General features: G+C 37.4%; 1 protein-coding gene across 4 annotated transcripts in view; it reads left to right on the forward strand.

Moving 5' to 3' along the window:
- Positions 1-13716, forward strand: part of UBR2 (ubiquitin protein ligase E3 component n-recognin 2) — a 103310-nt gene that overhangs the window by 15385 nt on the left and 74209 nt on the right. For all 4 annotated transcript variants that reach the window (XM_048843048.2, XM_048843047.2, XM_048843044.2 and 1 more), the window contains 4 exons: positions 5005-5135; positions 6566-6704; positions 7948-8010; positions 10399-10519. In XM_048843048.2, coding sequence (XP_048699005.1) covers positions 5005-5135; positions 6566-6704; positions 7948-8010; positions 10399-10519 — 454 coding nt within the window. The remainder of the gene's footprint in view (positions 1-5004; positions 5136-6565; positions 6705-7947; positions 8011-10398; positions 10520-13716) is intronic.

Consider the following 13716-nt stretch of genomic DNA (forward strand, 5'->3'; position numbering starts at 1 on the left):
GGCAAAGGAGAGCTTTAAGCAGCGTTTTGAAAACAAGTTAGTAAGGTGGCTTTGTGCATGTTTAAAGGGAGCTCCTAGCAAGTGTCACAGGGAACACAAAGGTTCTTGGTTTGAAAACTTAACAAATGGGTAATGCAGGCTGGCATCATGGGTTGATCAGAGGCAGGATAGGGAATGAGATGCTAGGTAGGGTGGGGAAGTTCAGAGGGCTCAGAAAGTGATATAAGCAGTTTTAGACTTGGTAGCATTAGTTTTTTATCAGTAAATGTCTATTTTTTTACCATATACATACAAACTTGACAAAAATATTTCTAGCTGTGATGATCAAAATTTACAAATGGGCAATGTAAGCTTGAGAACTTATGAGAGTTTGATATTTATCTTTGTATGTTTTGGCATGTGATGTTGACAATTTGTGTTTTAACAGTTATTAAATATTAACTACTTGAATCTTAACAGCTACATTCCCGCCTCCTAGTTTTTTGGTGGCTGTGAAATTTTAAATAGAAAAAATGCTGAAAACTCCTAATTTCATGTAACTGAAATTTTTAATTGATAAAAATCAGGAAGAGAAGCTTAGAAATAAACATAGATATTATCTGTCAAAATTACAACAAAAAAATTTGAATTCTGCCATGCCTACTTACGTTTGCTGCTACAAACAAAGGGAAGCCAGGGGAGAGATGCAGAGAGCAGATGAGAAGCCATTAGTGATGAAGGACTGGAACTTCCAGTCATGTTGCCAAGTGACAATGATGAACAATGGCGAAAGAGAACAGGTGGTGGTCTGAGAGGGGGAACTCAGCAGCAGAGATTAAAAAGAGAGCAGTACTTGGTGAAGACCAAGTCAATTGAATAGCCCTTATGGTGAGTGGGAGAGTGTATCTAGGGCTACAGGTTTAATGAAGTGGAGAGGATGAGGAAACATGCAGCTTAAGGGGCAGATAGGTTATCATGGAAGTTAATGTCACCAAAAATGGGTGTGGGAGATTGCAAGGAGAGGAATAGAGGGAACTCGGAGTCAAAATCTCAGAGCAGGGCTGATGGGGATGAGTTGGGTGGACAGTAAAGTGGAGGAGGAGGAGAGAAGAGTTGAATGCAGCAGTGTTCAGAAGAGGTGGAGGAGTGGGATGGGGAGGTGGGAGGGATTGGAAGTGATAGGAACAGGAGATCAGAAGACCAGCATCTTCACCATGGTGTGATCCAGAGTGGGGAGTGAAAGAAGGAGAGGCCTTCATAAGAGAAGGCAGTTGTATGGGCATTGTCAAAGGAAGGGATCCAGGTCACTGAGAGAGGCAGGAGCTGGAGGGAATAACCTATGAAGAGGCTGTGGATTGCTGTGATCTTTTTAGAGATGGATAGCTAGAGAAGAGGAGGGAGGTTAGGAATAGTGGCACAAGACGGGTAGAGATGGTGGTGGGGACAGGTGAGGGGATATAGTGCCAGAGTTGTCGTCAGAGGTGATGAGGACTTTCAGATTTGGGACCTAGATTTCTGCTGTTTGTGGAGGGAATTAGATAGGGTGGAGAGGGGCAGAGATGTAGGTAAAGATGGTAGAACTGTAGAGGGAGTGAGGGTAACCAGGAGGAGTTGTTGATGGTAGTGGGAGAAAAGGGAGGAGGAGAATGATGATGCAAAAAAGAGATGTGGTGACAGCTGTGGGTGAGTGGCAGATGGTCTGAAGTTTAATAGATCCTGGGGTATTTTGGACCTGGGGGAGGACAAGGAGTGCATTCCAAAGGAGAGCTAGATAGATTCATGGAAAATAGATCCATCAATGGCTATTAGCCAGGATGAGCAGGAATGGTGTCCCTAGCCTCTGTTTGCCAGAAGCTGGGATTGGGTGACAGGGCATGGATCACTTGATGATAACCTGTCTGTTAATTCCCTCTGGGGCACTTGCCATTGGCCACTGTCAGAGGACAGGATACTGGGCTTGATGGACCTTTGGTTTGACCCAATATGGCCGTTCTTCTGTTCTTATGGAATGTACTTTTTTTTTTATGACACATGAATTTCTTAAAACTGAAAACTGCAATAATATGATACCCATCAGCCCTGCATAAAACTAATAAATCAATCATCTGGAGCTTTCTGAAGTTAAATTAGTTCATGGAAAAATTGGCTCTGTTTATCTTGAGGCTATTTTAATTCTCCTAATGGGGAGAAGAGGTTGTGTGGTGGTTTTTGTTTTGTTTTGTTTTTTGTTTGTTTTTAATGAAAGGGGAAAGCACATGAGCCAGGAAAATAAGAGAAAAATGGTTATTGGAAAGTCACTATATCTGCATTAAGCCTCAATTTTAATAGATTATTTTCAGGAGCCAAAAAGAATATAACATCTGACTGACCTATCATGCATTATTTGTTTACTTAAATACACATTTTTAACTTAAGTCCAGGCTGTGGAGGTTTATTAAGTGGTTCCTAATTTTTGTTTCTATGTCCACTATGTGTGTGTGTTCTTCAAAAGGCTGCCTATATATATAATCTATCTATCTATCTATCTATCTATCTATATAAAAACACATTGACCAGCCTTTGAAACCAAAAATACATCACTCAATTCTGATGACGAAAGGCTGGATTCTTCCACCTTCCTTAGATCTGGTAGAATAAGCGTGGCAGAATGTGGTGCTATGGCCTTGTAAACATAAAGACTATGATATTTTTAGCTAAATATTTAAAGTGACTTCTGTGCAAAGGAAGCAACTCTTTTGCTGGTCTTTATCAGTCACACAGCTGATAACTGTTTAGTTTTCAATAAAATCCTAACAGTTCTGATGACATAGATTCTAAAATAAACGTGTAATTGTATCTATGTGCATAGTACAGAGTTACTACCTGGTACAAATTTCTTACATGGTCACACTGGCATGTTTGATACAAAGAAGTAGATACATAAGTGATAAGTCAGGCCTGATGTAATAGGATCTGTAACAATTATGTTCCCACTTATATATAATTTCTTTTTAAAAAGGATAACTTGCAAACATGGTGTTAATCTTTATTGTATGCTGGATACCCCAAATTGCCAAGATTATGAGGGTCATTCAGCACAAATTTATTTAAAATATCTTCAATTTTTGTTTTTGTTCAGTGAGTTGGTCCCCCTGAAATCTGGTCTGGTCAAGCCTTGCTCTGCACTTGCAGCATGCAGCAAGCTATATTGTCTCAATTACCATGGAAGTCCGTTATAGACTGGCTCCATGCTAGAGGGAAGATGAAACACTGGAGAGTTAGTGCATTTAAAAAACAAAACAAAAAAACTGCACTTTTTTTTACCCTTTTGATTGTAAAATAATTTTAAAAGGTAGTAAAATAGCACCATGTGCTCCAGAGGCTTTCTATCTGATGCCTATGCCTCTCAGGAGGCTACCTTTGCTCCAGTGAAGTTCTCTGGTACATCAAGTTGCATTCTGATGCATATGGTTGTGGAGTAGGAGTAGATAGCGGTTACTCCAGGGAATCTGAAATCACGAGTGGGCAAATACAACTTTTGAATCTTTGCTGTGCTCAACATCCTTCTTACTTTTCCTATTTTCAGACTGATGACATAACCTTAAAGATGGTTAATAATAAAATATCTATGGGTCACCTTTAAAATGTCATTTTATTTCAATATCCTTTCCTTCTCATGTGGACCATGCGCTCCTTTTAAGGAACAACCTAAATTTTCAGCATCGATGACATCACCAAACTAGTGTGCACTGCTTTCCAAAGTCAAGTTGTACTGCTTCTCACTCATTTATCTTAATTTATTATTATTTATTATTGTAATGACAGATTGGCTAAGGTTAACAGTTGCTTGGTCTTCATGTGTTTAATGCTACTTATCAGGAGGAGGTAAAAACTCTTATAAAAATTTGCTTTGGAGTAAAACTTGTCAAGAAGAAGGAGGGGAGACAGGGAATTGGTTTGCTAGCCCTGAAGGAACAGTTTGATTTTTTGCAAATGTTATTTCTAGTTTAAGATTCCAAGTTCTCAGTCATAAAGCTCTAAAAGGATTTCAGTTCAATAAATAAGCTGAAATGTGATTGTTCTACACTAGTTTCTAATCACTTGTTTTGTCCAAAAATAGAACCATTGTCTGCTAATTTTAGTTGCCAGTCTGTCTTGTGCTATAGTTTGAGCAAAGGCATTGCACTGCTGGGGGCTCAGTGAACCAACTTCATATTCTTTTGGGTTTTATTCTGTTTTCCTGTTAAGTTATGAAGATGCAATAACAGTTTAAAATAAATCAGGGCTGTTTTGGGTGCAAGCAGTCATTCTCCATTTCCTTTTCCACCCCTCCCTCCCCCATTGTCATTTAATTCCTTAGTGTAGATGACACCTACACATTTGGACCATTTCTATTTTTCACATGCATATGGGGGGAATTCAGTACCTATTTCCCACCAGACTATAATCACTTCAGTGAGCCATTATAATCAAACTGGCATTCTTCAGGTTTTGTGGAATTCATGCATGCTTTACAGACTTTTTTCTGCACTGAATTTCTACTTTTGAAAATAAATTAGTAAGGTATGCATAACTAGTGAATGGCTGTAATTTTAAATTCAACTGTGGCATTAAATGGGATAGTATAAATTTAGTATTTATGTGTTTTGCATTTTGGTGTAAACTTTTAGTTTAGATGTGGCCATCGAGTACCACCATATCTTAGAAATATTTAACAAGAAATCATCATATGGTTACACAGAAACAGGCAAGAGGGAGAGGAGTGAAATATACTATTTTGGCACCTGGAATCTTGTTTACAATTTGTAATGTACTATAACTAGTGTGAATACAAAATTTGACAAAAGGAGGTGTGGCTTTGATAATTGTTGATACTATAACTGACTAAGTTAAGTGAAATATGAATAATGAAATGTCCAATACAAGCAGGATAATGATGGTTTGAGCCCAAACTCAAATGGTTCTTGTTATTATTGCTCATTTTCTTTGTTTAATTTTCCTATAATGTTTTTCTACTATCTCACTACAATCAATTTCACTTTTCAGGATCCTCTGGTGCATTTATCGGAAGATATGATAGCAAGAGCTTATAACATTTTTGCTATCATGTTTCAATATGCAGTAGATATATTAACATGGGAAAAAGAAAATGAATTGCCACCTGGTTTAGAGACTGTGTAAGTATATTCTTTGTGTTTGAGGTTTTCAAGACGTGCAGGTGTTTAAAATATAAAACTTACTTTAATTATGTTTTTTCCAAAATACTTCAATACTTGAAGATAGTCACTTCAGTTAGTAAAACTCACTTTGCTCACTTTAGTCTACATCAGTGATACTTGGACTGCGGCTCGCGAGCTGCAAGTGGCTCTTTAACGTGTCTTCTGCGCCTCTTTGCAGCACATGGTATTAAAACACTGATTTAATTATTAACGAGTCAGGATGTTTTTACTATGTTATTAACAAATTAAGTTGTCAACTTGCACTAAGTTATTAACTTATTTGCTGTAAATATGAATAGTACTATAGTAAATGAAACAATGAAGTCACACTACTGTGGCTATTTTGAGTAAGCTCATCACTAATTTGGCTCCTGAACCACTGAGGTCTGTATCACCATGCTGTCTTCCTTTAACTCCAATAGGAAGATGATGTAGACAAGTGTCTTTCAAAACATTTTACAGTTGGGATCATACAATGGATCATCTCTCTTCCTTTTCCTGCTTGCATAGACCATCTCCAGTGTTGTCTGGTGCTCAGATAATATCCTTGTAGCAGCTACAATTGTTTACGAGGAAAAATAGTATTTAATTCTATGTATCATCTTAAAACAAGTAGGGCAGGTTGATGCCACTTGACCAACCAGCTCTCTTCAAACCCACTGTTGGTCCGTGAATTACAACTTGGGAATTATCACTGTAGAGTGAAATAAATAGCACTAGGAATAAAACATCTTTATTTAAAATTTGATTCTACTACAGTAGTTTCTTTTAGTTCTGCTTTGTGTGGGAAAATACTGTAAATGGTGGAAGTTATAGAATTATATTTAGCACTGATTTACATTTTTTTGATAAAAGTATGGAGAACTCGTCTAATGGCTTTATTGGTTTAGTATCTTATGTTATGAAGTGGTAAACATAGATTTGCAAAAGACTTCTGGATTCTGGTTGCTTGGTGGAGAGAGACCATTAGGGAGACCTAGAAAAGAAAGGGGTAGGAAAATAACGCCAAAGCTATGGGAGAATATTGTATAACAAGTATGTTAGATAATTTTTCCTTACTAGAAAATGGCTAGCCCAGAATAAAAAAAGTGCACAGAAGTAAAGTCAGGAATTGTCAGACTGACTTAATACTCTGCATCTTTACTCACTAGGAGCTTAATCCTTCAAGGTGCTGAGCACTCTTGTAAGGTGCAGAATGCCTTTAACTCCCACTGAAGTCAGTGGGAGTAGAAGGCACTCATCAGCTTCAGGATAAAGCCCTGTTGATTTACATCATGAGTGCCAGGGTTAACCCAAGCTTAGATATTGGGCTTGTTGGAAATTATTAAAATTAAAAATAGATTAGAAGCTTAGTACTTAATTATATAAATGTGGTCTTTATTTTATAGTGAGAAGAGTGACACTTACTACTGCATGCTTTTTAATGATGAAGTCCACACGTATGAACAAGTTATATACACTCTCCAGAAAGCTGTCAACTGTACACAGAAAGAGGCCATTGGATTTGCAACAACAGTAGACAGAGATGTAAGTAACTTCCTTGCTGGAACTTGAATTAAAAGTAAGGTCAGGGTGAACATATATGACTAAACTTAGTGCTTTTTACCTTTAAAGTGGTTGTGAGTCTTCCCAGTATTCTTTCTCTCCTTTCACCCCTTGGCAGATAAAAGGCTTTCAGAGGGGATAGAGAAGAGCTGGCAGTTTCACAGCAGCTGGAGAGAGCAGGGAGTTTAGCACCGAGTTGACTTTACCTTAAGGGGCCCACTGATCTCCTCAAGATCACCCTCCTAGCTCTGCACATCCCACAGCTGATTGTGTGTGTTTGAGGATGGAATTCTTTTCTTCCAGGATACATTTGTGCCTCATTTCTACATCAAACCATTGGCCATCTCCTTCAGGGAAGGCACTTCCTCAATGTCCTTCTTTCAGACTGTTCTTTGCTGATGCGAAGTGAGAGAGTCAGTTTGGGGCCTCAAAATGTCTAAAGTTAAACATGACTTTTTTCAGTTATTCTCCCTGTCCCAGATAATATTTTTGTAAATCATTGGTTAGGCATCATATAACTTAAAAGGGACACTCCTCTGGTTAGGCATAAAAAGTGCCGGACTTTTCCCATATTGTATGTCCACAATGCAAGCTTTTTTTTTTTTTTTTAAACAACTGAACCTTGCTGCATGGTAAGAGACTGACACCTGAATTGATGTTTTGAAAGCAAACCAGTTCATATGTACTATAAAACATATACATATGTACATATAAAACATTTTGTGAGCCACTTTGTTTATAATACAACATGAATAAATCAACTGTGCACATTTTTAATAGGCATATTTAACACTAAAGAAAGAATCACTGATTATAAGGTCCCCAAAATATTCAGATAAAGCCAGCACTGCAGGTACTATCAGACTAGTCAGGTGAAACTATAGGCCTAACAAGCTTTACAATATAGCTTCTTTAAAGGTATTAAAATATATCATATGATATAAAATGTCCTATTTTTAAATTAGCTGGAAAAGTACCTTCATACGAATACTATAAAATATACTTTAATAGGAATTAGTGTTAAATTTTTGAATAAGAAGGTCACTGTCAGATTCTTAGGATCATATTAAGCTTTTTCTAGAAAGCAACTGCAAATGTGATTAATATAAATGGTGACTTATTGCCTATGATTTACTGTTCTTATTTACATTAAGACATAGAGTTGAAGCTTATTCTTGTGTTTCAACAAGCTGCTTATTATCATCTTGTTTTTATAAATTTAAAGGGACGTAGATCAGTCCGATATGGAGACTTCCAGTATTGTGATCAAGCAAAATCAGTAATAGTGGTGAGTGATTTTACATACTTAATCTGTTCTTCTTAGATTCCCATAAAATGCTTAGTACAGCACAGTTTTGAAATACCATGTACTATTTTGATATTTTAATGTGCAAAATATTAATTTTAACTAATAACTCTGTGGTGGAGGTTGAGGATGGCAATACAATGCCAGTCTATACTTTCTCGCATCTTTCTGTGGCCTAATCCTCATACCAGTGCACTTCTGGAAACAAGAATCTCAGGTCTAGGGCAGTTTTGACACATCATATTTCCATCTCTGTAATTCTCAATACTTAATCAGCATTTGGAATAATGTTTTTATTTCACTCTTAAAGAGCAGAAAATATCTCATGGAAATTTTTGTATTTACAAATTTCTCCTTTTCTTGATGGTTTTTTTTTCCTTCAGTTTCTTGTTTTTTAGGTACGCTTGCATGAAAGGAGAATTTTTGTTACTTAGTTCATCTACTCTTAATTATTCCTTGCTTGAAATACTAATATTCTGTGATCACATTCAACTAGCTGTTGTCAGAGGGGATGACTTCAGGTTAAGCCTCAGAAGCAGATATTCATAAGCAGCAAAGAACCCTGGGTTTTTTATGCAAGTGTCATGAATAATAAAGGTTTATGTCTTCTACATTTGTGCTTGTCCTTTTTTAAGCTTTAGAATCAGAAATGCATAATATTGACCCAAGATTCTTTTAGTATATAAATTCTAGAAATTTTTAAATTTTAGACTAAACTGAATACAAGTTTGCAAATTCTACTTTACAGTAACGTTAACAAATATTGCTTTCTAAAGAAAAGAGAAAATATATTTCCAATCTCTCAGATTATGCGTGTTACACAAATGTCTTTTTGTAGTTGATTTAATGAACTGGGAAAATCATTTTCATGCTTCCAGATTGGAGCACAGTTCTTACTGTGGAAATATTTTACATCACTTTTTAAAGCAGCGCTTTCCAGTGAAGTTGTGGGGCATTCTCGTTAAAATACATGGTATATGTCACAGTAGTTTTGAGACTACACATCAGATCATAGAAGTAAAAGTAACTTATAAAATGCTTAAGCTATCCTAGAATCTTATACTTTATCAGTTAACACCAATAAAGTCAAGTAACTGAATTTGTTGTGTGTGTTACTTTGGTAAAAAATTGTTCATTTTTTTTTTCAGTGAAAGCATAAGTCACTGAAATAGTTAAACTGTTAAAACTTAAATTGTAAAACTGAAAATGTACTTAAGCTACAAAGATAAAAGTTGAATAATGTAAGGAAAATGAGTGAATTTATTCATAGGGACATCTGTTTACCATCAGAGCTTTTCAAGTGAATTACCTGTGTGAAACAATTTATTGTATGTATAGTATTAGACTATTTGGTTTTCATTCAGTTTTACGAACTGAAGTGACTATCTTCAAGTATTGAAGTATTTTGGAAAAAACGTAATTTCATATCTCTGTGAACAGGCTTTCATGCTGCATGCTTGTTTAGGTTCCAGAAACACATAATTACGTTTCAAAATTTGGCATTTTATTTAGTTGAAGGGACACCATCAACTTGAAAATTGCATTTCCATATCAGTTATCTTTACCTATTGTTATTACAAGTAATCCCAAAGATGAGTAGCACAGTAAGAGATCAAAGGGGAAATATATTTCTTTAATTTCAGTGTATTTACTTTGTGGATGGTTAGTTTCACTATTTGATTTTGCTAATCAGCTGCTATGTCACTCTTATGCATTGCTCTGGAGGAAGCTTGCTTTCATACTTTCTGCCTGAGGTTTTTCAAAAGGGTGTGTGTCAGTAAGAGGCAGGTGTTAGATGTGTGCCCAGGAGGAGAGGAAAGGTGATGGGGAGGGGCAGCTAAGCATGCTGGGTGTTAGTTTTTGACGTGGCCAAAAGATCCTTCAAAACATCTTATTTTTTTATTGGAAGTTTTTATAACAAACTGTTATACTGTTTCAGTGCTCAGTCAGAAAATTATACAGTGCGCTCCTGTTTATGTGAAGGGCCTGGGGAATAGTTGAAATGTCTGGTTAACTGGGGTTCTGTTGATCAGAAGTGCTATTAACTAATGTAGGCCTACCTTGGGTGGGGGAAGGGAGAAAATACTATGGATATCAATAAAGGGAATTCAGAAAACTGGAATTATACTGGATTTTTTTTCCCCAGCTAAAAATTTTAAGAATAGAATTGACAGTTTTCCTTGTTTATGTACTGTTGGAAATAATCCTATGCTGGAAGAACTGTGATAGATTGCCTATTAATAGGTCTCCATTTTAATTTGTGTGATAAAATGTTTTAATTTAGTGTGCTGTGTGTTTCTCTACAACAAAACTTGTCTTTCCTGATATTCACTTTTAACTAAGCTTCCCCCTCCTCTTTTCTTTTTTAAGAGAAATACCAGTCGCCAGACAAAGCCACTGAAGGTTCAGGTTATGCATTCATCTATTGTTGCCCATCAGAGTTTTGGTTTGAAGCTCCTGACTTGGCTTGGCAACGTTATTGGATATTCAGGTAGGCAAATTCAAACACTTCTGCTATAGACTAGAGGATAATTTAGAGGCTAACTTAATGCTAAAAATAATAATAAAAATATTTTATATTAAAACAGCTTACCTCAAATACGTAACATGTTAGACAAACCCATTAATAACTTTTGACACACTTCATCCTATTGTCTGCGCATTGATTTGTGCTCCCCGAATCCTGACTCCCATATGAAAGTGCTTTATGTATTCACCATGCTAAAATTGCTAGTGTTGAGCAGAAACAGTTTGAGAATTGCTGTTGAGTGGTGTGTGCTAACAGCATACCTCTCTGCCCTTGATCACTTTTAAATGAATGAAATAAATTAAAACAAGGGCATCCTGAATAGATGTTAATAATACTCCTTTTTTTATTTAATGAGAACTGATTGTTTCATATATGTCACAGTGTAACTAGAACAGCAAAAATGTACTTAATGTTCTCAAATTCAAGGAGTGTGAGGGAGGAAGTGAGCCAGTGAAGCACTGAACAGAAGTTCAGAAGGAGATTCCCTCTGTAGAAGGAGGGAATCAAGGTATGCAGTCTCATTTCATGGGGAGTATCTTGTGAATTCTGCCTGAAGGGCTCTCTTCCCTCTCATACAACAGCATTCTTATGGTTGTGGCTAGGGAAATGAAAGTAGGGAAATATAGCTTATTAATGAACTATGGGCCTAACTTTTGATTTGGTTCCATCTGTGGCATTTACATGGCACCATGGTCCTGTTTAAAGAGGACTCTGTTAATGTGAACTAGGTACCTTTAATTTCATGCCTGCAATGGCCACCCTAGGAAGTTACAGTGCAACTTGCTAGCATGTGCTGCAGTTCACATCCCCGTAGTCTGAATTGTGGGGCCATGTAGACGTAACCTATGTCTTAGCCAACTAAAGGGACAGAAGTGAATTAAGAGGGAAGGGCTTTGGCATGGTTATCAAAATATAGATGTAACCCCACTAAAAATATTGTTTTGGCTATGTATGTTCAAAAATCTTCTAGAGTTATTAGTATAGTGTTTATGCCATCACCTGCAACATCATAGGACTGGAAGGGACCTCGAGAGGTCATCTAGTCCAGTCCCTTGCACTCATGGCATGGCTAAGTATTATCTACACCATCCTTGACAGGTGTTTGTCTAGCCTGCTCTTAAAAACCTCCAATGATGGAGAGTCCACAATCTCCGTAGGCAATTTTATTCCAGGGTTTAACCACCCTGACAGGACGTTTTTTCTGATGTTCAACCTAAATCTCCCTTTCTGCAATTTAAGCCCATTGCTTCTTGTCCTGTCCTCAGCGATTAAGAAGTAGAATTTTTCTCCATCCTCCTTGTAACAACCTTTTATGTACTTGAAAACTCACCTCAGCCTTCTCTTTTCCAGACTAAACAAACCGAATATTTTCAACCTTCCCTCATAGGTCATAATTTTTGTTGCTCTTCTCTGGGGTTTCTCTAATTTGTCCACATCTCTCCTAAAATATGGCATTCAGAACTGGACACAATACTCCAGTTGAGGCCTAATCAGCAAGGAGTAGAGCGGAAGAATTACTTCTCATGTCTTGCTAAGAACACTCCTGCTAATACATCCCAGAATGGTGTTTGCTTTTTTTGCAACAGTGTTACACTGACAACTCACATTTAGCTTGTGGTCCACTATAACCCCCAGATCCCTTTCCGCAGTACTCCTTGGCAGTCATTTCCCATTTTGTATGTGTGCAACAGATTTTTCCTTCCTAAGTGGAATACTTCGCATTTGCCCGTATTCAATTTCATCCTATTAGCTTCAGCCCATTTCTCCAGTTTGTCCAGATCATTTTGAATTCTAATCCTATCATCCAAAGTACTTGCAACCCCTTGCAGCTTGGTATCATGTATACATTGCCATATCTAACTATGCATTAGTTTGAATGATTGGACATGTAGTTCTTTTCATATAATTTAATATATAAAGTAACATAAATCAGAAATTTCTGACTGGGTAGTGATAGTGCATGTGTTTGGTAATATACTGCACACGCTATATATCTGGGTTAGTTGTGAGTATGAACTAACGGAGAGACGAATGGGATATACAGTTTTGAGGAATGCTTACTCTGATTTTCAGGCAAAACTTTCAACCTGGCATTATCTGTATTTCATTTTTTGTGAGCTCAATTTTGTGGTACAATTAGTTGTGCTAGTCACTTTCATAGATTCATAGATATTAAGGTCAGAAGCGACCATTATGATCATCTAGTCTGACCTCCTGCACAATGCAGGCCACAGAACCTCACCCACCCACTCCTGCAATAAACCTCTCACCTATGTCTGAGCTATTGAAGTCCTCAAATCGTGGTTTAAAGACTTCAAGGTGCAGAGAATCCTCCAGCAAGTGACCCATGTCCCATGCTACAGAGGAAGGCGAAAAACCCCAGGACCTCTTCCAATCTGCCCTGGAGGAAAATTCCTTCCCGACCCCAAATATGGCGATCAGCTGAACCCTGAACATGTGGGCAAGATTCACCAGCCAGATACTACAGAGAAGTCTTTCCTAGGAAACTCAGATCCCACCCCATCTAACATCCCATCACAGGCCATTGGACCTATTTACCATGAATAGTTAAAGATCAATTAATTGCCAAAATCATGTTATCCCATCATACCATCTCCTCCATAAACTTATCGAGTTTAATCTTGAAGCCAGATATGTCTTTTGCCCCCACTGGTTCCCTTGGAAGGCTGTTCCAGAACTTCACTCCTCTGATGGTTAGCAACCTTCATCTAATTTCAAGTCTAAACTTCCCAATGGCCAGTTTATATCCATTTGTTCTTGTGTCCACATTGGTACTGAGCTTAAATAATTCCTCTCCCTCCCTGGTATTTATCCCTCTGATATATTTACAGAGAGCAATCATATCTCCCCTTAGCCTTCTTTTTGTTAGGCTAAACAAGCCAAGCTCCTTGAGTCTCCTTTCATAAGACAGGTTTTCTATTCCTCGGATCATCCTAGTAGCCCTTCTCTGAACCTGTTCCAGTTTGAATTCATCCTTCTTAAACATGGGAGACCAGAACTGCACACAGTATTCCAGATGAGGTCTCACCAGTGCCTTGTATAACGGTACTAACACCTCCTTATCTCTACTGGAAATATCTCGTCTGATGCATCCCAAGACCGCATTAGCTTTTTTCACGGCCATATCACATTGGCGG

Source organism: Caretta caretta, chromosome 3 (genome assembly GCF_965140235.1).
Source record: "Caretta caretta isolate rCarCar2 chromosome 3, rCarCar1.hap1, whole genome shotgun sequence".
Taxonomy (NCBI): Eukaryota; Metazoa; Chordata; order Testudines; family Cheloniidae; genus Caretta; species Caretta caretta.